The sequence below is a fragment of the Notamacropus eugenii genome, chromosome 1, assembly GCF_028372415.1.
Source record: "Notamacropus eugenii isolate mMacEug1 chromosome 1, mMacEug1.pri_v2, whole genome shotgun sequence".
Classification (NCBI taxonomy): domain Eukaryota; kingdom Metazoa; phylum Chordata; class Mammalia; order Diprotodontia; family Macropodidae; genus Notamacropus; species Notamacropus eugenii.
In genome coordinates, this window is record NC_092872.1 from 349,189,035 (window position 1) to 349,215,400 (window position 26,366).

The 26,366-nt window shown below is 35.5% G+C and overlaps 2 protein-coding genes across 36 annotated transcripts in view; one reads left to right on the top strand and one right to left on the bottom strand.

The window, feature by feature from the left end:
• XRCC3 (X-ray repair cross complementing 3) overlaps positions 1-7,610 on the top strand; it is a 68,274-nt gene extending 60,664 nt beyond the window's left edge. For all 16 annotated transcript variants that reach the window (XM_072630110.1, XM_072630107.1, XM_072630113.1 and 13 more), the window contains 4 exons: positions 52-206; positions 5,664-5,876; positions 6,154-6,200; positions 6,453-7,610. In XM_072630110.1, coding sequence (XP_072486211.1) covers positions 52-206; positions 5,664-5,876; positions 6,154-6,200; positions 6,453-6,672 — 635 coding nt within the window. In that variant the 3' untranslated portion in view covers positions 6,673-7,610. The remainder of the gene's footprint in view (positions 1-51; positions 207-5,663; positions 5,877-6,153; positions 6,201-6,452) is intronic.
• KLC1 (kinesin light chain 1) overlaps positions 1,701-26,366 on the bottom strand; it is an 84,440-nt gene continuing 59,774 nt past the window's right edge. For 5 of the 20 annotated variants that reach the window (XM_072630102.1, XM_072630090.1, XM_072630088.1 and 2 more), the window contains exons 14-16: positions 20,791-20,921; positions 16,193-16,259; positions 9,983-14,917 (exon numbers count right to left, since the gene is read on the bottom strand). In XM_072630102.1, the coding sequence (XP_072486203.1) occupies positions 14,852-14,917; positions 16,193-16,259; positions 20,791-20,921 (264 nt within the window). In that variant the 3' untranslated portion in view covers positions 9,983-14,851. Of the gene's footprint in view, positions 2,269-3,804; positions 3,878-9,982; positions 14,918-16,192; positions 16,260-20,790; positions 20,922-21,289; positions 22,403-23,106; positions 25,132-26,366 lie in introns of those variants that run through there. The other 15 variants (XM_072630100.1, XM_072630097.1, XM_072630098.1 and 12 more) reach the window with 7 other exon arrangements.

Sequence of the window (26,366 nt, forward strand, 5' to 3'; positions counted from 1 at the left end):
ATTACTGTGAATCTATCTAGTTAAAATAAAGAACCTGCTTTTGCATATTAGGTGTGATCTACATTTGTACGGAGGATGTTTTCCCAGACAAGCGTTTGCAGCAGCTTATAGCTCTGCAGCATCAACTGAGGACAGATGTTCCTGACGAGATCATCAAGAAAATCAAATTTGGCAACTCTATCTTCATTGAGCATGCGGCAGACATAGTGAGTATTCTGGCCCTGCCCTGCACCAGCAATATATGGGAGGGAGGGTCTGATTAGTCTGGTTTTCAAGATGAGTGGGACAATTGAAATTCCATACTAAGGATAACAACTAGGGTGATCAGTTTTGTAGTATAGAGCAGAAGTCAGCAAACTACTCTGCCTGCTTTTGTATATGGCCTATGACATAGCTAAGAATGGTTTTTACATTTTTAAATAGTTTTATTATATTTAAAAATGTAAAACCATTCTTAGCTTGCAGCTGCAGCTGTTCAGAAACAGGCAGAATACCAGATTTGGCCTTCAGGCCATAGTTTGCCAACCCCTGCTCTAAAGGATGGTCTTACTTCTTAGCATCACCTAGGATTCATCCTTACAATTACCTGTACAATGCTGTTGGTTTTCAGTCACATGTTAGCACCATTTGAATAGGAAGCAGTACATAGAGAGATCTTGGGAGAATATGTTAACTTAACTGGCAGGGCTAAATAAGGAATTTGAAGATTTACAACAGGCTGCTTTATAATGTTTTTTGGATCCAGTATCTTAATTATAATTGTAATAGCCAGCATCCTTGTAGCACTTATTTTGTGCTAGGCACTGTGGTAAGTACTTTATAATTATCTCATTTGCTCTCACAACAACCCTGGGAGGTAGTTGCTACTACTGTCCTCACTTTACAGAGGAGGAAATGGAGGCAGAGTTTAAGTGACTTGTCCAGGGTCACCCAGCTAGTAAGTATCTGAGACTAGATTTGAATTCAAGTCTTCCTGACTACAGACCTAGTCCAGTGCACCACCTCCCTCTCAATATGATGAGTTTGTACTGTTACAGTGTGTGTGAGTGTGTGTGTGTGTGTGTGTGTGTGTGTTTGTACGTGTGTACACATATAGTTTTAGATTCTACTCCCTAAAATGAATCTTGTTGATTATATTATTCCTTATTACATACATGATGAGCTGTGCAAAATCATACCCAGAAATTACATTTCATAGCTTAAGTGAAGAATTTAGCGTGAAAAAAGGAAACTTGGTAATTGTCATTGGAGAAGTAAAATTTCAGCAGCGAGGGGTGAGTGCCCTCAGCTCACTGAGTAGCTGAAAGCAGACTGCCACAGCTTTAGTGACATCACAGCAATCCCCTCTCCCCTCTGCCCACCCTAACTGCCGTTGAGAGCTAAGAGACCTGAGCTTTCTATGGAGCCAAGTCTTGGGATCCTAGACTCATCACGTCTGATGTTTAAAGTAATAAAGAAATGGCGAGAACATTTAGTCCAGCCCTCTCATTGTACAGAGAAGGGACAAGAAGTCTTAAATGAAGTGATTTGCTGAGTCTGAGACAAACTTGTGTAGCGAGTCTAATGTGCATGTTTTCTTCTCATCTCTGGCTCTGCTCATCAGTTGGATGGAGTAAGGAATTTTTAAGTGTCCTTGTTATAGAAATTCACCTAATTTAAAGGTATCTCCACCTAAAGGTAATTTTAAAGAATAAAAGGTATAGAGCACATAAAATTTAATTTTAAAAAATTTACAGTAAAATACATTAACACACATTACTCCAAATGAAATAACAGGAATATAGGACACAGAGGCACAGACCTTTCTAATGCAGATTCAGTACATGGCAAAGCCACAGACTTCAACCCTGCAGTCAGCCCCACAGAGTCTCTGGGAGAGTTGGGGGAATAAATGAGGAAAAGGAGGAAACCAGCAGCATTCTCCTTTAAGGGTAGAGGCTGAAATATACAAAAGGCATTCAGGGACATTGACCAACTCCCCAGGTTTGTCCTGTCACCTAAAAAGACTCACAAAGGTCACAGTCCTGTGTTATCCTGACATCATACAAAGATTAGTAGCAAGTCCCACAGCAAGAATAGCCATAACAAAACCTTGTTAAATAACCACCAGCTCCCAGGTGGCTGCTCCAAGCCTTGACTACAGCCCTACTGGCTCCAGATGGGACAGGGTTCCCAGCAGCGAGTGGTTACAAAGGCAGCAGCTGTACCCCTTGGGGTCTCGAAGAACGTGGATACTTCTGACAGGGAGGTTACGGTGGACACTTTTCACTGAAAGAGAAGACAGCATCAAAGGAAATGGACTCTCTTCTGTGTGTGTGTGTAGCTCTAGGATTCTTGAAAATTTCCCCAAACATGCCCTTATAGGTCTTTGCCAGTGCATTCAGATGCCTATGAGAGCAAGATCTTAGGAAGCTATCAAAGATCCAGGGTCAGTTGAGGAAAAAAAGGCCCTGAAGAAGTATTTCCCAAGGCCTTATAGCAAGGTGCTGGCAGGGCAGAGATTTTCTCACAGCCCTTAGGTGGCCAGGACCAAAGCCTGCAGAGTCAAAGTGCCCCACTGACAAGTCACCATATCCTAAATACTCAAAGTACCTGTTATTTCATATATGACACGCTAAGGGGCTGCTGTCCAGTCTGTGTATTGTCCTGATCCCTTAGGCTTTCGCAGTCCTCACTTCCTTTTCTATTCGTGTTCACTGCTTGTAGTGTTATCAGGGGTGAACAGGGTTGTAAAAGTAAAGGAGTGAGTCTCAAATCAGTTCTATGCCTGATTGGCCACTCTGACAAAAGGATTAGTTGGGTAAACCTGAAGCTAACGCTGAAAATGAAGTTTTCAGGCTAAATCGACAGTATTCCTTTTTAGAACTGACCACTTGAACTGACCAAACCCCATTTTCTGAGAAAGATCATGCAGATGTTTGTACTGATACATTGTAAATGTAGACCAAATTTCTGTAGTGCTTTGTGGTTCATAAACCTGCAGTGAATGGTATAGTGCAACCTGGCTTCAAAAGTGCCAGCAGATGGGTCTCAACAGGGGAAAGACCCCAACCCTAAATGCGTTCCTCATAACAACTCTGAGTGAGGTACAAGTATTCCAAGTATTTTTACCTTCCTTATTCATGTAAGGAAACAAAGAGAACTGGCACTTGTATTTATATTAGTGTTTTGTCTCTATTTGTAGGTATGCACGTTGTCTCTGCCCAAAAGATGCAAGCTCTGTTAGGTCAGAGACTGATTCACTTGTGACCTAGTATCCCCAGCTCCTAGCATAGCGCCTGGCATAGGGGTGGAGAACTTGTGACCTCGAGGCCACATGTGACTTTCTCGGTCCTCGGGTGTGGCCTTTGGACTGAGTCCAAGTTTTACAAAAAAAATCCTTTCATTAAGAGGATTTGTTCTGTGAAGTTTGGATTCAGTCAAAGGGCTGCACCTGAGTACCTTGAGGGCCATATGTGGCCTGAAGGCCACAGGTTCCCCACCCCTGCCCCGGCACACAGTAGATGATTAAGAAATGCTTTAGTGATTGAAAAATCCAGCTCCTTTGGGCCCTAGCCTCCTTTTGCTACTGCCACCATGTTTGTTGCCCTCTTTAACTGCTTAGACGCAGGTTCCAATGTGAGCCAAGGTCCAGAGACTTTGACTGTAAGTTCATCCTAGAGGGTGATGTGCTTAGCTGGTCTTGGGGCAACTGCTGCAAGTTCTGGCAGCGTTAACTGCACCCCACTCTCATAAGCACATATGTGCATGCGTGCATGTGCACCCCTCCAAAACAGTAAAGGGGACAGGAGGGAAGGGACTCACATTAAGAGAAGAATCTTCTAAACCACTACTGCTGCCATCATTTTCGACAAAAATAGGTTCTATTGGAGACACCCTGGAGATTTAAACAAAGAATTAAATTCAGTTAATGGGGCTGTCAAGCCAGACAGACACAACAGATAATTTGTCAACACTTCAGCTTGCTTTTCAAGTCAGGCTACAAAAGCACTGAACAGCAAACTCAAGGCTTTCTGAGTAGTGGGCACAGTGTACTGTACCAGGCCTTCCCTGGTATGTGCAGAAGCCATACTCTGCCCTTCAATACAGCTCATAGATTCAAGGGGACAAGGACAGTTCTTAATTATTGCCATTTCTGTTAGCTTAACAGACGTGATTTTGCAAAGGCATCTCCCCTGGAATGGGCCCTGCTTTCCCTAAGCTCAGCCCAAGGATAGTCACTACCAACGTCCGTTTTTGGACTTTCTCTCACTACTATTCTTCCTCACTAAAATCTCCTAGAAGGGTCTGACTTTAGGGCCTGTGGCCAGAATAGAATGCCACCTGACACCCGCCATCATCCTAGGCAAGTTTTAAGCTCTCTGGATTATGTGAAATATTTGTAAAATGCTTTGCAAACCATAAAAACTATGCTAATAATGTTTCTGTATCGTTTTTTTTTAATGTCATCAGCAAACTGGAAACTCCTAGAGTCCTAGACCAATACCCTCAACTAATGCACATCAGCTCTTAATCACTTTCCAGCCTCACAGAGGGGGTTCTTAATCGGGTATCTATAAATTTATTTTAAAAATAGTATTTTGGTAACTGTATTGCAGTATAGTTGCTTTTTTCTATAATCCTGCGTACTCTCTGCATTTAAAAACGGTTTGAGAAAGAGTTCATAGGCTTCACCAGACTGCCTGGGGATGCAGGATAAAAAAGGTGAAGAACCCGCTGATGTGAGTTGCCTGGTGCACTAAGTGATTACTTACCAAGGATCACAGTGAGACCCATCCAACTCCAAGGCCTTCTCTCTATCTGTAATGCCTGGTATCCTCATGGGCATTACCACCACATTTCCTTAAATTCCAGATGCCCTCCCCACCTCCATTGCCTTGCACTGGCCATGGTCAATTTTCAGTTGGGGATATGAGAATTAAAAAGAGTACACTTATCTGTCAGCCCTACAGTGTAGACTGTCAATAACCAACACTAATTGTCCAGGGGAGTGCCTATCACAGTACAGTTCTCTGTACCAAGTAAGATAATATTATTGAGTAATTTCTTCTGGTCTCCTGTTAAACCAAAACTCACAGCTGCTGCTTAGTTGGGACAGAGAAGATATGAGTAGTTGTTCTAGGACCCAACATGAAGATCATTTTTTCTCTTCCCCATTATGTCTTAAGGATTTAAAATCTATTTGGTCTAAAAATTGTGATCTGAAGGGTATTTCTTTTATGGCAGCCGGTCCTACATGTTAGTGATTTTTTTGGTATGGTGAAATAGGGCTCAGCCACACAGGTGGGCCAGTGGCAGACAAACACCAACTTCAGCTTGAACTTGTTCAGATTGACTTTCCCAGCCTCTTTTCCCATGTGTTTACTTTCACTATTCTGGGACAACTGTTTAGAGTGGGATGGAAGGAAGTGTTTTATCAGTAGGCTGTTGTTGCACACTGGATTAGATAGGTGGGTCCTCTTTCTATGATCCCAATTGTATTTTACCTCATGACAGACAACGGAGGGCCGATGTTCTCAGTTACTGAAGGAAGCTGCCTGTGGTGAATATGGGATGTCAAGTGATATTAGGTTATCATCTAGGGTAGAACTAAGGGCCTGCTGTTGAAGGCTGGGTTATGGGTCAGAGTGCACATTCCCACTGCTCTCCCCGTCTGGTTCCAGGATACGCTGTTTGAATGCATTACTAAGAGGGCTCCCATCTTGCTCTCTCGAGGAATGGTCCGACTGATCATCATTGACTCCATTGCTGCTCTGTTTCGCTGTGAATTTGGCATCCAGCATTCCATTACAAAAGCTAAATATTTACAGACCCTCGGAGCCAAGTTGCACCAATTAAGCAGTGAATTCCAGAGCCCAGTATTGTGCATAAATCAGGTATGAACCTTCTTTACTTACAAATATGCTCAAGGAAAGATGTTCAATATCTGTAAAAGGGGAAGTTTTTTTCTTTTTTGAAAGGTCAGGGGGGTAGGCAGTACTGCAATCTGGTCCTTTGGTCACAACATCAAAGAGTGCTATCAGGATCACTATGTGTCCCTCAAAAAACCATTAGCAGCTGGGGTGCCCCCTACAAGGACAGTCATGTTATCTTTCATCTACTAGCCTTTTAAACATTCGTTACCAAGACAGAACCCAATTTGATGTTTTCCAGATAACAGACACAGTGGATGAGAGGGGGCTTGCTGGCACCAGCCTGGAGTAAGTACCATCTGTATCAGACCTATTTTGATTAGTCATTATTTCTGTGTGTTTTTGTGAAGGGTGCAGGAAACTGTGACAGCTAAACTGAGCTAGTCCAGCTGAAGAAAAGCTACTTAAAAAAGAGCTGCACTCAGCTGAAAAAGAGAAACTGAAATCAGACACAAAGTGTATTTGGGGCATTTATGGTTTTTTAAAAGATTAATGTATACAAACCCAGCAGTGATCAACTGTTCCTATCTTGTTCTTTAGTGTACTTGAAAGAGTTTCTCCAGCACTTGGAATAACCTGGTCCAATCAACTACTAATGAGGTTGATGGTCAGTCGCCCATACTGTGAGTTTTCCAGAGATACAGATGCCTCAGCTACTGGAACTGTTGTCAGGACACTGAGTGTGATGTTTGCACCACATCTGCCCCAGTCGCATTGTCACTACACAGTCAATGCAGAGGGTGTAAAAGGAGCCGAGTAAGGCAATTACTACAGTTGCAGCAATTTAGAAGTACAGGAGAAATGATACCTTCCATGAAAACCTTTATTAATCTGCAGCTGGTATTTATATACGTGTGTATATATGTGTATATGTATATACACACACACACACACACACACATATTTGCTTATGTGTACATACTACTAAACCATATTTTCAAATACAGCATTAACATTGAATAGTTTTATGTCATTCTATTAGGTTCATGGGTTGGTCCAGAGAGGATTTAATTCTTCATTTTTATGGAATTTTTTTTAATAAGCTAACTACTTCTTTCAGTGACCACACCATTGCTATAAGCTAAAATTAGGACTCTGACCTTTGGAGGGCTGAGAACTATCAAGGCAAAGGCTACTTGGAAGATATGAGCTATCTGTATTTGAGGAAAAAAATCTGTCAAATGCCCATAAGAAGAATTATGACTTTTAGCACCCATAGCTTTAAACTAGTCCTTAAATGATAAAGAATTTTCTAGTGGCTCTGAATTGCATCTAAGGATAAAATATTTATTTGGCATTTAAAGCATTTAGCTTTCCAGATTTGTAGCCAAAATGGTCTAACTGTAATCTCTCTGACCTCCCTGTAAATGATATTTCTTCTGCATTGGTGCCTTGACTCAGGCTATCCTCCCCATGTTCTCCCTTCCTCCATACTGAATTCCTGACTCCTTTCAAGGCTCCAGTTAGGTGCCATTGTAAGCAAAACTTTGCCTGACCCTCCCCTCCAACCTCCATGATTAGTTTTTTCCCGCAGTCCCATATATTTACCTGTACATGTTAAAATTCCATCCCTCTCTCCTCCCCCTCCTCATAAAATGTAAGCTTCTTGAGGACAGGCACTGTTTAGTTCTATCTTTGTATCACTTGCTGATGTAACTTGAACAACTGTAGGTGCTTAATAAATGTTTGTTAAATTCAGGTGTGCTCTAAAGACTCTTAATATCTACATTAATATCGTAATTAATATCTTAATATCTACATTAGCCCTTACCACTCTGATGGGAAATGAAAATTGCCCAATCAACCTCTCAAAACCCTTGCCCTTTCTGCTTCAGTGACCCTAAGAAGATATGAACTAATGAAGAGTGAAGTAAGCTGAACCAGGAAAACAATATATGACAATAACACTGAAAATGAAAATATTGTATATTATAAATGACCAAGCTTGGCTGAGGGAAGAGATGAGAAAATAACTCCCTGGGGCATGAGGGCACGCTTATGGATGTGGAACATCACATTGGCTAGTTCTGCTTAACTCTTCATTCATTCTTGCAAGGGATAGCTTGCTGGGTAGAAAAGCAAGAAAGAACATACTCAGAAGTGAGATCAAAAAATGTCAATTTAAAAAATGTTAAAAGAAAAAGTAAAAAAATATATATAGTCAGCGATTGATGTTTTAGGTTCTATCAAGTTTGTATCACCCGGAAAAATTACCATTCCAATTGACACATTTTCTGGCCAAGATTACTGAAAACAGCTGAACATCATCATGAAACTGTGGCTCTAAGAGATTTCAAAGAATCCCTGGGTGTCAGTTAACTGTTCCTCCTTTGAGCTCTTGGTGAAATATTTCCCTAGGAGTTTAGCTTTTAAAATGGTGAATATTAGCATTTTATTCTCCAGAAAAGTTAGGTGAGTGTGCTACAAAAAATTCCATTACAGGAACAAATTACTTCAAAGATATTCATATCTTGTTTCTATTTAGATACTACACTCACCTTAATCTAATCTAAGGTTGCAATCAGCTCCTTTTTAGTATCATGCACAAAAAAATAATTGATTAGGAAGGTCTGAACTAGCCTATGCTCTAAATACATTGCTCAACCTTTGTCTCTTACTTAAAGCCAAGCCTATGAGCCAAGACTAAGAATACAAGTATATTGGGGAAATTTTCTAGTCTTTCTGTTCTTAAACATCACATAAGACAGAACTATGCCATTCCTAACTCTAATTAAAGTGAGCTACCAATAAGCAAATGACTTTCCATACACACATTTATCCTAGTTTTATTTGGAAGGATCATTCCATCTTGTCTTCTCATCTACATCAAGCTCCTACGGACAGATCTTGTCTAGCATTTTCTTTTTGCCTAGGATTTTTAAATGAAATGAGTCAGTCTGCCAATGAAACAGTGAAACACTGAAGAGTACTTGAAAGGAGATTAAACAAAAATAAAAAACTCAATTCGGTTTTGGAGGTTTTTATTTTTTTTTAATGTCCTTCTTGTCCTATAGCTTTCCTAGCCCCAAGCAGCCAAATCAGTAGGGCAAACTGGTCTCTGAGACTTTTATTAAAAAAAATTACATTAGCTGGAAATGCCATAGTAATCCGTTTTATGATTTGAAAACATGGTATAAGCCAATATTTAAAGGAAATAAGACCAGTTAGTTCACCTTAGAACTCAAAGATCAACAGAGTGTCTTCATGTCAAATAAAAAACTTTTACAAAATATAAATGTCGACAATTTGACAAACAAATCTTTTAGTAAGGAATTAAAAATTATGTGTATTGTGCTCCCATAAGAAGTGACACTAACTGATGTGACTGACTGTGGGGTAAAATCAAACACCTCACCTAACAGTCCTCTTCCCCCCATTTGTATATTAATACCTGCAGTCCATGTAGTTGGAGATAAAATCTGAACCTTAGTCCTTTGCTTATTCCAATGAAGTGAGGCACTCCTACTCTGCCACACTGCCTCTTGGTAACAGAACACTTGGCATACTAATTCTGGTACAGTTTACTAATTATGAAATGAGATTCAGACAAAAAATTAATCACTTGTCTATGTGAAAACAACTAATTATATAATATTTACATACTGAAATAAATGAAAAGAGTATTACTATGCAGGGGAACAACTCAACTTTGTGTGTGTGTGTGTGTGTGTGTGTGTGTGTGTGTGTGTGAAAATGGCTTTTAAAAAGTGAATACTTGGTAAAGCCTTCAAATACTATTGGCCTTTTTTGGTGGACCCCTCATTTTTTCTACAAGAACCTAAGTTTAAAACAATTCTGACAAATCACTAAGATTTTTAGTATTAAAATTACAGGATTCCCTGTTAGACATTCTCTAGTGATGATTCACAACTTGTGACGTAAAGAAATATCAGCCTGCAAATTTAGGGAAAATAAGGTCAATGCGTTTGATGTTTTATGAGGACTCATGCAAAAGCACAATGAACTTAAATTAACATAACAAATACGTTTATTGTTGTAATTTTTGAGAAAAATGCCAATGGGTCTTCTATGTAAGATAAATAGCACATTTGAAAATAAGACCAAGGCACTGAGAGATGCAGCACATAAATTTAATAGAAATAACACACACTTCTGAAAACATGCAATAAATCCCAGAATCAATGTAAACACTCAGCTTTGACACTACCATCAATACAGAAAATGTGATTATAAAATAGGCATCAAGTAAATACCTTTATACCAAACTTAAATATCCTTATTACTTCTACCTCCACGTCCTCTATCAAGCAGTATGGGCTACAGTAGAGGCCATTAGGCCTCAATTCCTCTAGCATCTGTAACAACTCACATCTCCATGGTACTTTAAGGTTTGCAAAGAACTTTCCCCACAATAGCCATGTGAGGTGGTGGCAATATTTTACACATTTTACACATAAGGATAACCTACCCAGGGGCCAACAATTAAGAAGCACCTGAAGAGAGAAGCCAAGCTCAACTCTCCTGACTCCAGAGCACAATGCTTCCTCCGCTACTTCTCCCTACACTGCCTATAAATGTGTTTCTAAAGGTTTGGTCCTAACAACCAGTCTTTCAGTGAGCAAGTAGTAGATGTGCAGTTTCCCCTCAAAGGTACACTGAACAATATGTACTTTATGCCATCATTTTCATCAGTAGAGATATTTCTCAAACTTATGAAATACACAGTAAATATTTTGTAAAATGTTAGTTTGTCAAACTATACTTTGGGCAAAGCTAGTATCTTTAAAAGGGAAAATGTACAAAAGTGTCGAGCATCATAGACTCCAAAGTGCTACAAACACAACTTCTGACCTCTCCAAATACAACCCTCAGCTTTAGTAGCCTGATTTAAAACATTGTCATCCTAGAAAGGCATCAGACATACTCTAGACCTCAAACACAAGAACTATGCTAAAATTCTTATGCTATTCAAGAATGTCAGTCATTTTGACCTTTTAAGTCTATCTGCCAGATGAGATTTGTGATTTCTAGCTTATCTTCATGTTTCTTTATCAAATACTTAAATCACTCCTCAAAATTCTGAGGAATTAAACAGTTACAATGTTTGTGTATATCAGCCTAGACTCTCCTTTGACCAAATGACCTCTGTGGTACAACTCAAGTCCAAGAGTGTGTGTTTATTTTAAAAATGACCGTAGGGGAGAGTCCTACATGATTTTTTAAAAATCTAATCAGTGTAAACTTCTTGAAAGTATTAAGTACAGACACAACAGTCATTTCAAAATTAATTTCCTAAGTAGGCATGTCTAACAAACCAATTTCTAAAAGAGTTCTAAACCCTTCAAAAATCTATTCTACATAAATTTCAGATAGTCAATGGTGAGTTTTTAGCAATATCTGTAACTCCTTTTCATGAATAAATCTAACAATTACATTTAAAATATATTTTCAGCAGCACTCTGACCAGTTATCAAAAACATACCCAAGCTGAACATGTGACCCTATCATATATTGTAAACATACATAAAAACAAGTGCTAACATGCATTTTCAACCACAGAAACTCAGAAAACCAAATGTTAAAAACTGACTGTTTAGTAGGCTATGTAAAACCATTAACATTCACCTTATTCATCAACCTATACATACACTTTAAATAACTTTTGTGATTTTTCACTGACTTTTCAAAGTGAGGAAGAGAATGATAAAAAAAAAAAACAAAACCTCACACAATAGGAAAATGGCCTACCTAAAGCCCCATTCATTATCTCATTAAAAACAGTAATATATTCCCAGGGAGTTAATCATCCCTGGAGCAAATGGATTCTTTCCTGAAGAATTCACTAGAGGCCAGTTTCAGGTATGAGAGCATATACTGGTCCACAGTAACTTCTCCTTTGTGTTTTTCATTGAATTCTGGTACTCACTAGTCATGCACAAATTAAGAGACTGAAATACAAAGACATATATAAATGTGTGCAGGATTCCTTTGTCTCCAATGCTGGTGGTAAAATCTTTCTTGGCCAAACATCAGCAAGAAACAAATGGTCATGAATATAAGAATGTGAATATAAAAAGACATCTACCTGGATGTGTTTTTTTTAAAAAGGCAATTTCATTTCAGAAACCCAATAAAAACTGCAACACGCTGGTAGCTTTCTTTGCATTGTTATGAAAACCTGAGGGTCAGGATTTCAAGCGGAGTTTTCCATGTTAAACTGTCATCTTGAAGTGCAACCAAGAAGAATGCAATCATAGTTCTCAAAAGGGAAAATAGTTTTCAGCCTGGTTTCACTAGTGATATTTTTCTAATTCTTTTGGTCTCAAATGTTATGAAATCCACTTGTCCAACTTCAAATCATTAAATTATTGAAAGATGAAATTTGTAACTATATAGCTGCAGAAAACTGGGACTAACTTAAATTAGATTCTTTAACAAAGATGTAAACGCAGGCCTAAAATTTTGGAAATTTGACATGCAATTCTACTTTCAAATCCTTGTTTCCACCCACCCTGACTGTGCCCTGGTTTTGTTATCCTAGAGTGAAATGGACCATCAGTCACTAGGTTATTGTTTGTATTTCACATATAATGAAATCAGTTTTGATTAGGGAAAGGAAAGAATTTTAAGATGTGACTAGAGAGAACAAAGTAAGGAAGGATTAAGCAATATGCCTATTTTCCCTTTTTTTTTTTTTTTTAACTATACCTGTGATTTTATCAGTTTAGGAAACTCCTGGAAAAGAACTCTGGAACTTATTCTACCAATACAAACTGCCCCCCTCACTGCACTTTATGCCTGAGGCACTTAGAGAATAAATAATATGCCCAGGGTCACACAGTCAGTTATGTATCAGAGGCAAGACTTGAACCTAGGTCTTCCTAATTCCAAGACAAGTTATCTATCCACTGTGCCATGCTACCTACTACTTTCTCATGTGTAATGAATCATGTATTTTATATATCAAATTTAGATAACAGCACACCTAGTGCTAGTCCACTAAAAAATGAGATTTATACAACCATGAAACCAAAACAGCTGTCCCTGCTTGTTTCTGCTATTTTCTTACAACTGATAGAAATTTTCTAAGTACATCTGTTTCTATAAAATTTTAAAGGCAAAATGAACACGAAGTATATGTTGCAGTTCTATAAGAACCTGCAAGCTTAAAGGCTATCAAGAGGGGCAATCTAGAGGCTGTCTCTAGCTCTATGAAGCAGCATGGTCACATCGTCAAGGAAAGAAGGTAAGAGAAGACTGGATAGCATGCTGAAAAAATAGGGATCACATAATAATGCTAATGGTCGTGGAACATGAAATCTTCTATTGAAGGGAAGGTACAATGGACATTTTGATATCAAAAGTCTATGCATATAACTGAAAAAAATGTGCATATATACTGCATACAGATACATAATCTTTGCAATCTATTACAATATATTAGTAACTATATAAAGACTTTTTAACAAATTAACTTTAAAAATAAAATTGCTATAAAATAATTCCAAAGAGTTTGTTCTCTTAAATTCCCCAATAAAGTACACTATGAGAAATTAAAATTAGCAGCATTATCACTATGTATAAAATGTCTACATTAGACATTAACTATATATCCAACTTCAAACAAGTTCTCTATAGAGATACTACTAGGCAAGTATTTTATAGGAAACATTTAAGTGCATTTCGTATACAGATGGCTTCATTATTGCATTAAAATAAATTCAAAATGTTTACTCATCTATATTTCACAATAAGGATGGTCATAATCTTTTCTTCTTAGCCTGTTCACAAGCAAAAAGTTGCAGATTTTTTTTCTCTAACTATATATATATATATATATGTTATAATCTTTGTAATCTTATCAATAAGTAAATTCTTTCCTTTTTGTTTCACAATGCTCAATCACTGATGATAGCTTGTAAGCTTATTATTATACTTTCTAAGTCTTAACTGAACTTCTCAAGAGTCACCTGAAATTAGCCCTCTCATTTCATGAGGTGACCCAGGTGAGTCTTCTCTATCAGGCACAGCTTTTTAGTTTACTGTGAAGCCTAGAGGGAGACTATAAAACACCACTTGTCATCTAGCCAGAACTTGTCTTAAGTTAATATGTCCCCAAAAGCACCAATCAAGACTGTGACACAGGAAAGGGCAATTTAGGGGCTAGAGCTATGTCTCTTGTAGCTGCGAAGCCTCATGTCCTGACACAGAATCAACTGTTTCATTTCCTCTTACAACAAGTTGTACAGGCCCTAGTAAGAACTGGGCCAAAAACAGAACAAAAATAAAATCAACATAATTTAGTGCAATTAGCATAACAGGCCATCTTCCCTGCTTGTGGGCCCCTTCACTCTACTGCCATGAGCAATTCAATCTTGGTTATGTAAGTGTCCCAGAAGCACAGTTTTTTAAGCATGGCTTTAAACATGGCCAAGATTTCTGGAATACCTGCAGTGGCATAATATGGTAAGAGAACAGGCTTCTTACATATGTACCCAGAAAGCCTAATTAAAACACTACACTTTCAATATCTATTCTGGGAACCATATATAAATGTGACAGCATTAAATGGACTGCCAGTAGCAGTGGAGCAAGTTGAAACTGGCTACACTATGTCACAGCGAGGAGCTAATGGGTTACTTGATTGGCTGTGGAAATTGTCCTGGAAATCTAGAAACCATTCTGTTTTTTCTTATGTTGGTAATTTGAAATATCAGTGCTTCTACAGCTCATAGCTACTGTGATAGCAAAACCTATTAGTAATAAAGCTCAGTATAAGCACAGAAGATAGCAGTGACCTACAGTCTCTTTAAAAGGATAAAGTCACTACATTTTAAAAATTGTTTTTTTAGAAATATAAAAAGTCAGAGTCCTTTGCAAGGAAACCTCTAATCTACATGTTCCTAACAAAAGTGACGAGGAACCAAAGCTTTGAGAGTCTCAGTGCTTCGTTAATAACTAGCTTCAGTTCCAGCGCCTCAATGGGCTAAGTCAGTGTGACTGGCACTCAGAACTCTTGAGTCTGTCAGACAATTATTTCGTTCCTGCATGAAAATAAAATGGGAAAGAGTTATATTTTATGTAGAATTTCAAATGATTCAAGTAAATAAAATGCTTCAAGTGATCTTAAAATACTACTAGTAATAATATAAATCTAAAATTGATAGCCCTTATGCTCCAATCTATATATAGACTTAATGTCATATTAAGAGGTATCAATAACTATTAGAAAAACAAAAACTGGTTGTTTTAATTTACTTCTATTAAAGCAGGCTCTTAATATGCTCTGAGAAACTCATAAGATCTAAATCCAAAAATTATGATTTTAACTGAATGTGAAGACCTACAGTTAAGAAATGTGCCTCTCACTGGGTACTTACTTGTTCACCTTAGGGACATTTTAAAATTAATGGGTACTGTCACTCTTACGGTGAACAGAAAAACCAATGCACCAATGTATTTACAAGGCTTACTGCCCTTAATAGTAAGAGAAAAATTGGACTTAATATTTTTATCATTTGGTTCTTATATGGGTAGCCTATTTTCCCAGGAAGAGTCAGTGATTCGGTGAGGATAGTGATCAAATGAGCTATATTGCCAGATCACAATAAGGACAAATTCAAACTTTTTTTTTTTTTGGACCATAATTGGCTTTAACTTAAAATACTTGGCTATAATTTCTAATTCAAAAACTCCCAGTCACTCACAGGAAACCAGAAACTAGAGGCTTGTATCAATTCTACAGAATGTTTTAAAAGCAGTGTTACTGCTTTGATGACATGATAAAAATTCGGACTACAAAATAAATATTTCAAAGAAATGGGAGTACAGGAAAAGATACATGGTGCATACACTAAGACAGGAAACTAAAAAATGTAATGCAAAGTATTTGTGGAAGATTCAGGCAATTCAACAAAGTGTTAAGTCTCAAAACAATTATTAGTCTAATGTTAGTCAAAGATTACCATGTTAGTAAAATGTTGGACATTTTAAGACCTTATCTGGACAATACATACATTAATAATCTTTTTAGATGCACATAGTTACACACAAAGTAATGAACAGGGAAGATAGTTTAGTTACATTAAAATTTTAACATTTTTCTCATTAATGTAGTGAGGGTTTTTAAAGACAATAAAAATGTAACACACCTGATTAGCTATTTTGCTAATCCGCCTAAGAATTAAAGGGTTTTTTAAATTTCTAAAACATTCTAACATATTTAAAAGGTATGATAATCTGCTCTAGTTAATTATTTGGGGGCCAGATCTTGCTGATGGTATTTACACATTTAAGAATATTATTTTAGGGCTCCTTACTTGAAAGTGATCTTCAGCAGCCTTGCCACCCATATTAAGAACACTCAGAGAACTGGCACGCTTCATGCTGCAACCAGGACACCAAACATGCAAGGATAAAGCAATCAGAACAACAGAAAAATCTAAGCTCTCCAAACACAAGCAAAACATGGTTACAGCACAGGGTTTTACGTGTCACTGGCAACACATGAAATAAAAAGACATCTTGGAAAAAAATACATAGGGCACAATTACTTGTGCATAATTTGTTTTTAATGATTCATTGAAAACTGATGAAGACTGGGATTTACATTAAGTCAGATGGTGAATCTACATTTAGTACTATGGCCTAATAAAATTTGTTTACTAGTTGTTTTATTCATACTTCAAAATAGGGTTAGCTTAAAAAGTAGGCCATATCTGATCAACATCTATTTTCTGGTAACAACTTTGCAAAAATACATTTACTGATCAGGTCTAGCAAATATTTCATGCCATATTATCTTGTATGATGTTTATAAATTACCTTTCTTTTTGCAAATTCACCTAAGTCTTTTCGATGTTTCTGAAAAGATTTTCATGAAATGTCTGCTTTAGTGCTTCATTTCATTCTGACTTGTGGGATAAACAATTCTATTTTTATATAAATTATACGTGTTTTAGGAAAACTGGAAGAGTTTATATAGTGGTTATGAAAAATAAACAATTCCAAATTTTTCTAGCTAGAAATTCAAAGCTCATTATTCAAAATACTTTAAATCAAATTACATGATGTGTTACATATATTAGAAGTCACTCTGAAATTATATTATCTACTTTAACATTCCCCCTAGCATAAAATAATTCATATGGTTTTATAATCAGATCATTGTTATAAACAATTATCTGTTTAAACACAGAGTTGTGGGGGACATCTTTAATATTTTTAAAGCAATATCTTGTATTTAGTTTATTAACCTCTAAGAATCCATATCCACCATCTATTTAAAGTCTAAAATAGTTGATATTAAGGATCTTAAATGTTTGAAAGCAGGGCCTTAAATACCAAATATGGGATATAATAATATAAGCTATCAGTAATATTATTTTAAATTTAATTAGTTTAAGTCAGTAGCTTTACAACAGGGACACACATCTTGGAAGGTTAGCAACAACCAGAACAGCAAGCACGATGACAAGGCCCTCAGGGTTACTTTTTAAAAGTATACATTCAAAAGCCATGAGAAAGTTCATTAACGTAAAGAGAATAAATATCCCCAAACTACAAAATCCTTTCTCCATCCCCTCCCCTGACATAAACAAAAGATAACACCCCCCAAAAAAAACAAAGAAAAAAGAAGGTAAAAGAAAGACTCAGCACAAGATATTTAATGTTACAGTCTTTCCTTCCTAATGTTTTGAAGCAGAAGTTGCAAATAAACCCATATCACAAGTAGATGACCTCAAATTTACCTCAATGCTATGTCAAACAGTCAAAAAATTCTTAAGAAAGGTAGTGGTATAAAAAAATCTGTATAACCATGAACCAGTTCCCTCCTCAATCTGGAGCTCAGCTGTCTCTACAAAATGAATCAGAGACTAGACTCAATAATCTCTAAAATGCCTTCCATGTCTAACTGTATGTAACTTAAAGTTCATACATTCTCTTCTATGGTTGTTTATAACTCTTTGTAATCAAATTGAAGCCATCCTTTTAAACAATTAGGAAGCACAAAGGTCAAAAACTGGGGAAATAGTGGAGAATATACAGATCTATCAAATAATTTTAAAATGAGAAAAATTACATTCTTGGGGACTGATGCCCTTTCTGACAGCATTTTGTAAATTGGGTGTACCAATAAACACTGTTTAGATTTAATGGCTCAAAACCTAAAATGCTTACAAATCAAAAATAAAAAGTTTTTTTTTTAAATCAGTATATCATTCCTTCAGTGATTTCTACATGAAGCTATTAAAGCAATTTTTAAAAATTACAAGGCCATTTTTATAATAACGTTAGCATCTAAAATTTTATCTATAGATTGCGTATACAAAAGGTTTACCAATTTTCTACACTGCACACCAAATTGCAATGGTATATAGGTAGGTGAATTAACCTACAGGTATCATACACTTAAATTTCTGTTAATTATGGATGTAATAAACATAGGAAGAATATATAATATGTAAAACTGGCTTCTAAATATGAAGTTTGTTAAAGCCATTTAACATAAGAATTTCCATTAATTAACGACTCTGACACCTCATCATGTTGTAGAAGGTAGCACAAATTTTAGCAGATAACCTCAAGCTAGAAAGACATACAAACTGTGATGAACAACTGAGGACCAGTCTGGTTAAATTCTGAAAAGCTCATCAACAGATTAGAGTGATGAATTTTTTAGCTACAACTGTTATCAAATACTATCTAATAGTCTACTATTCATGGAGGGAATGACCACACCTAGCAAATAAGAGATTCTTGAAGAATAACACAAAAACTGTATGGTGAGCATTTAGTGCCAGATTTAGCAATTTGATTTTTTAAACTTCAAAACATGTATAAAACTGAAATAACTTGATCACGTGATTATCTAAAGAACAGGGCACAAAAAGGATTCATGTTCTCTGACCACTTGAAGATAAAATGTTTTTTTTATCTTTACAAATACCTTTACACTCTTTACAAATTCACTAGGAAACATCTTCATCAGTATCAGGATAATCATCATTTACAAAAAGGTTGATGTTAAACTATCACTTGCGTCCTAAAATGTTTGTAGACATTTAGAAATAAAGGAAGTCAATTTGATTTTAAACATCAGTTTCTTTAGCTTATAACCTATGGCACAGATGCCAGATTCAGTGAGAATACATGCAAAATTGGAGAGAAAAGAGTCACAAATCCAGATGTGGACTTCACCAAAAAGTAGAAAATTTTGAAAACATAGATTCTTTTCATTTCTCCTCCTTCTACCTTAAGATATTTATAGAGAACTCATACCATGTTTAAAGAATGCTTTGGATATCTCTGCAAAGCAGAATAAACAGCTATTTAGAATTAAAGCACTTACCACTGGCCCATCTATACATTTTTTCTATTAAGAGAAGAGAGCAAGAAAGAAAATATGCCAAAACACAAATTTTAGGAGCCACCTGACGTTTGAACACCTAAGTAAGAAAGTATTCTAAAGACAAACTGGGCTCACAAACATATTTCCCAGACAACATCATTCCCAGAGTACCTCACCAACCAACCAGATAAGAGTGCTCCCAAATCAATTATGGCACATATCTGCCAGCTATCACGCTTCTTTAATATTCTAGATGTCTCAAAAACTATCACATGAATGTCTAATTACTAGATTAATGCATCCTCAGAAACGGAACCTAAAAAGCAGGCTAAGTTTACACTGAGTTTTCCACACTGACAGAATGGCAACTAGCAGATTAGCTTTATATTCACTTTAAATTCACTTCTGAAAGTTTAGAAAAATGCCAATAAGAGACATCAGGTTGAAAATTATTTTTCTAACTGGCTAAGTAGCAAATTAATCCATCAGATCGAATTGTAATAATGATCCTTTATTGATTTCTGCTTATCCAAATAACCTCTTAGCTGAAGATAAAAAGAACTTTCTAAATACATCTCCATAGAAAATAATATAAAAATATCAAGTCAATCATCAGAGAAGATGCTGAAACTATAAATTACTAACAGTAGAACAATATGGAAATAGAACTTCCATGAAAAATTCTCTGGAAAACATGGTAAGTTACACTAGTCTTGTGGCAATTCACCAACTACAAAGCGGGTAAGTAAAAAGATGCCAGTTTGGGGAAACAATAAAGACAAATAAGTACTAGTAGATGAAACTTAATTTTGTCACTCAAAAGCATTTGATGCTTTTGTCCTCCAAACTGAGTTGTAAGCTCTGAAATGCACGTTCCTCAGGATTAACACTAGTTATGTGAAACAAGTATCTGTGGGTTTTAGAATTCCTGAGAAAAATTTCCCAGCATGTCACCCTGCAATCAAAGCTTAACCCCTCTCTACAACTACCCCTCTTCCTTTCTGAATCCATTTTGTGTGAGTGATTGTTTTTTAAAGTGAAAAGTTCCATTATCTGTTATGTGGCAGTATTAAGCTACATAATAGCTTTAATTAAATCACAACATATATGGGAAGATACACTATCATCAAAATTAGGCTAATAATAAAAAAGATAAAGCCTAAAGAAATAGGTTTCTTAAATAAAGTAACATAGTTCAAGAAGCCTAATATGAAATTGACATTTCACTGCTTAAAGGTAAAGGGCCTCAGTATTACTTTAAATATTTAACTTACATACCCAAAAATTATTTTGCTACAACATCCTTTTCTAAAGACTTGTTCTCGCTAATCCCCTAAATGGGCAATTTTTAAAGTAGGGTATCAATTTAATATTTCTCAATCTACACAGGGACAGGTGATGTTAAAACCTTTTAATTAATGAACAACTAAAATGGGATGTTTCTTGGAGGTTTGTGTGTGAGAAAGTTTGTAAGAAAGTTACCTCAAAAATGACGCTGGCCACTGTTTCGTTTACAAGAGGGACAAAACGGGGCAAGTATCAACATAGCTAGGAAAATATAATTACCCAGGATTCTTTGGTTCACTGTCTCGTGAACTTCCTCCCTTCAGCTTTCTAACCAGCTTCTCACTGCTGCGTCTAATTGAAGCCCGAAGTTTGCTAAAGGAACCACTGCGTTTTAAAGATCCAGTGCCATCCTGAAAAAGATGTGAACAAATGTGAAGCTGCCAAGGGGTCCACCCTTCCAAGCCTCCCACAGCTAAAACTGAATGAAAATATTTCACTCCACTTATTGAGCTGTTCTCAGTTGTTGCTAGTAATAGTCACTATTTTCCTATCAGTTTTCTAATTGATTTACTTCATTTGCTAAGACTTGTAGCAACTGGCAAATCTAGCTATTTAAGTGATTAAAGGTAATCCATGATCCTGAAAAGACTGTAACATAAAAAAAGCTCGTTCACACCAAAATAATGACACCTAAAGAGAAAAATTAAGGACATTTCTATAGTAAGACAGAAAAGACAATACATAAAAATTATCAAAGAAATAAGGAAGCTTCTAGGAATACCATGAAAACAAAATTCCGCTTTAATTAAAATGTAGTCACTAGGTCCAGCAAACGATGTAACACCTAAGACATTTAGACCTGGTATAATCAAATTTACTTCTAATACTTTAATCCAAATACAATACTCATCTCATATGTACTATTCATTTAGTGAACCTTACAGGATGTTTTTGTTAAATATAGATTATAAATGCTGTTGTCCCCAAATAAACTCATTCTGGATATGAACAGTAAATTAGCTTTCACATAAATGGAAAGATCAAATCTGAATTCGGCTTCAGAAATCACAATTTAGACATTTTTGCATAATTAAACTTGCATTATCTTCTACCTTTAGGGTATGAAATCAAAACCACATAGCAAAGACTTGATTTTTATTCACAAAATCAATCATTTAGTACGTTTTAGCAGTAACTATCTGCTACTTCTAGAAGCCATACAGTTTTGCATGAAAGGAAGAAAGAGTACTATGAAGCAGACAGACACCAAGACGCAGGTCAGTTAGAGTGAGTTTATTAGAAGTTAGAAAGACAAAGATACACAAATCACTGAACACTTAAAGATTAGTAGAGAAAAGCATATTTGCCAAAATTTCACACAAAGACTAAACAGCAATGCTACTTTAGAATAATCATAAGTGAAGACATCCAGAGTTCCATATTGATGTTAACCAAGTTATAGGTCTCTAAATACAATTTAAAGCACTTGGAGCACATGCCTTACTTTTACAGTTTAGTAATTCTCAAAAGGTCACCATCATGCCATTTGAATAATACTTTGTGTGATACTTTTAACTACCTTTTTTTCATAGTGAACAGCTAGTCATTCTTACTTTTTTTTAACTCATGTTACACAGTAAATGGTTTTATTAACACATTTTGTAGTACTAAATACCTATCTGGCAAAGCTACACATCAACAGAAATAAACCTCCAAAGAGAACAACAGCACTGAAAGAAGGGCCAGTATACACAGAAGTGTAGCTCTGACAAGAATCATAGAGGTTTGCTAAAAGCACAGCAGTCAGTACTGGAGAGAGAAGTTAAAGCTTGACGATGGAGCACGCCCGTCATGCAGGAGACAGTATAAGAATCACAAAAGGCATCTAGGCCTGTTAGACAGAAATGAAGAAAGAAAATCTGAATGAAACTGTTTAAAAATTATTTTCAGTAGTTTTCTACTTAAAATAGCTTTGTTTACAGTATTTCTAGGTCGTAAAAAACTTTCATTCTTTTTGAAAAAAGAAAAGGTACTTGGAATTACTTTCATCTGTTACTTATGTTTTAAAATTAAATAGCTATTCTAGGCATGCTATTGTTTTATAGATTTAGTTAACTTTAACATCAAAATAAAAATAAAACATTTTGGTATATGTTAGAAAATTTTCTTAAAATAAAATTCTGCAAATGATCATATTTAAGAGTAACTCTGGAAAAACCCTACAATTTAAAAAAATAAAAATCTAAAAATATGAAAGGTACATTCATTTAAGTTTTAACATTTGTCAGAAATGTTTTCTTAGCCTATTCATTACAACAAGGGAGAAATTTTTTTCTTTTGTAAACAAAAAACATTTATATTCTTTAAGAAATTAACAGGCAAAACTGATACCTCTAGGAACCAAAGTTCCACTGATCTGAATATCTATGGCACATTTTAAAAGATGAACATACAACTGATAAAATGAGCTATGAAATTAGAATTTCCAAAGGAAGAAATGTGTCACTGGTCTCTATAATGGAAGCAAGACAGTCTAGTGCAAAAAGCCCTAGACAGAGTCAAGAGACCTGATTTCATTTGCTAGCTCTGACTCACCATGGAACGTTGAGCAAGTCATTTAACCAGCCCGAGCTTCATTTTCCTCATCTTTAAAATGGAAAAATAAAACTTGTTACCAACTCCCCAAGGATGTTGGGAGGACAAGAAACATAAGTAAAGCTCTTGCTGTTCTTCAGGAAAATAGTTCTACTATAATTTAAAAGTATTAAATAAACAACATTCGTTCTAGTTCAGTCACCTTTTTAAAAGAGCTGAATCTTGAAGTGATTCTATTTCTAACATTTCAGAACTAGATGTTCAACAGAGTATGTCAAGTGAGTTTTCCTCATCTGAAAAAGCACTCCATTTGGTGTGTAAAAAGTAGTAACCTGAAAGGCTCTCAGCAGTCTTGGTTCAAGTGTCCGTGTATTACTCTGTCATTTTCTCACACACTGACAAGTCCTATCCTTTAATGAAATGGTTGCTACTTCTATCTGGAGCCTTACACCTAAGGCTAATGATTAGGGATCTATGATAAAGTCAGTTTATCTAGCATTTTATTGCCTGTTTATTGGCACTTTATTTACAACATAATTATAACTGATGTCCTGAAGAGCCTTCAGGAAGTACTTTACAAACTGAAAACACTACAGGAATGAGAACAATTATTATGACACAAATATATGTGTATAAAACCTATATAAAAATGTTCTATATACATATATATATTTATAAAGTTATGTCCCATGTATTTAATGTTAAGTAGGTCACTTTCAATGAACACTAGATAAATAATTACAACAAAATACCTCAAATTCTAAATAAAAACTCTAGAAATGTTGTCTTTCATCTACCCAGAAAATTAATAAAACAAGGAAACTCTATTAACCAGAATATTTTAGTCAGAAACAAGCTCCAGATCATATTGAGTAGAAGAATATATATGGTACTAAATTTTATTTTTAGGTGTTCCACCCTCCCCCCTCTTCCCAAAGGAGATAATTACATAAGTAAATGGACATAGGAAATCATGGATCCTTAATTTCCAATTCTGATAACTAGTTGAAAGATAACACTTTTAATTCATACAGAATATTTTACATAGAATTCAACATGTTCAATTGTAATTATATATCTGATGTTCATGGTAAGGCAAATCTGGAAAAGTAAGTTTTAAACATGATCACTAAATTTTATTCATAAACCACCTGAAAGGACTGCTCCATATCACTAGTACACATAAGGGTCTGAGATATGCATGCACATACACATTTTATGTGAAACACAGGACTACCCTTTCAAGAAATATGTCTAACTTTACATTCAGAGTTTAAAAGTAACTCTAATCAAGAATATTATTTATATACTACTCTGGCAGGTTCAGAAACATGGGGAACTGAAAAAGCAAAATAAAACTTGTCTTTTTAAGTGACTGCTTTTCAGGACTTCTTTCAGGCAAGTTACATTTTAAATAAGCAATTATAATCTCAAGTTCAAAAACTGTTTTCTTTCAACTCAATGAAATTTACTTAAAACTTAAAATCTCACAGAATGTGATATGTACCTTCTTAAACAAAGGAACTATTATTACATTGTTAAAAATTAGGGTTTAAATCTCAAAATTTGCTCATCGATATTCCTCATATTTTTGAAGAATATATAATTCATCTCTCTGTAAATAGGTGGAATCAAAGAGTATTCACATACTATATTAACTTAATGTTGTAGTTTCCATTCGAACATACGTAAGTCATATGTTTGCATTCCGTCTGAATAACAGCATATGTGGGCTCAAAAATTTGCACACATTATTAAAACTGAAAATATCCCATTATTTCCTACCATATATCTTTCCCTCTGGTCTCACATCCCATCACTCATCACCTTTATTGGTGGAGGAGCCATGCTGCCAAAATACGATTGACCAAATGGACAATATCAAGTTTATATTGTGAAATCTTAAAGTAACATGATGGTATTTTACTACAGCTTAAAGTGAATTAACCCAGTACAATGCACCTGGAATGTATTTTATCAAAGCTGTTGGTCCACTTAGAGATTAAGGGGTCAAGAATATTGCCTCTGAAAAGAAAAACACTGTGTTAGTTTCTGATAAGAGGAGTTTGTGAAGAGGAGAAAATAACACCCAAATATTGTAGTGCCAATGGTCCTAAGTTGTAAAATGAAAAAGTTTGAGAAGAATACAAAGAAAATAGGAATCTATTTAAGAAAATAACTACTCTTTACTCATTTGAAAATTGTAAGTATATTATGTATAATTCTAGGCTGAAATCCCAACAGGCAGGATGTTGTAGTCCACTCTTCCAAGAGAGGAAAGATTCCATAATAAGGCAAAATAGTGATGATGATAACTATTGACAGAAATAATGCAATCAACTCTCCTAAGTAATTTCCAGTCTTAAAGTTATCAATGACTTAATTAGCTCATTTTCAGGCAAATATATTGACCTAGAAATACCGTCTCAAGAGTTCTTTAAGAACTTCTATTAAGAATATCAAAAACTACACACTTACTTTTAATAAGTAAAAATAATTTTATTTACTCCTAGCATATAAAAGCATGCAAATAAAACAGCATATTATAGGGAAGAGTACAGTACACAGTTCCAATATCAAGTGGACAATATTAAAAACTATTCAAATGTTTTCTTTTGGGGCCACTATACGACAGATGTAAGGATATCAAAATGGATGCTGATTGATTGTCTTGGCACTGAGAAAACCAATGCCAAGGAAATGCCAGCTTTAGAAAATGATGAGAAGATTCACTCTCCAATTTCTGCAGCATGACTCATTTTTACAAAAATGTCCCTTAGAATAATTTCTATCAAACTACCACAGATGTATAAGATCCTGATAAAGAAATGGATTCATGTAGTAAACAAGCTAACATACTAATCAAAAGGAAAAAATGGTTAGGTAATGAGAACCTATCACTAAACAAATATGGCAAAAACTTCTTTATGGAACTATAATTAACTAAACTGCATCCCTTTTCTTGAACGTGCAAAGTTCCTGGCATTACAATACAGCTTTTCTTCAAGAAAACAACTGAACACATTCTAGCAAATCCTGCAATAAAAAACTACCTGATGCAAATAAAAGTCAAAAAGAGCTAGACAATATAACTTAAAACTGCTCATATCATAAACATTCAATAAATAAGAAGCATATAAAAAGCCACATTTGACTTCTTTTAGAATACAAACCTGTGATTTCAAAAGGTAAAATGAATTTCAAGTAATATAATGCTTTTCACAAACATTAAAGGTTCCAAATATGGCAACAGTTTCTTC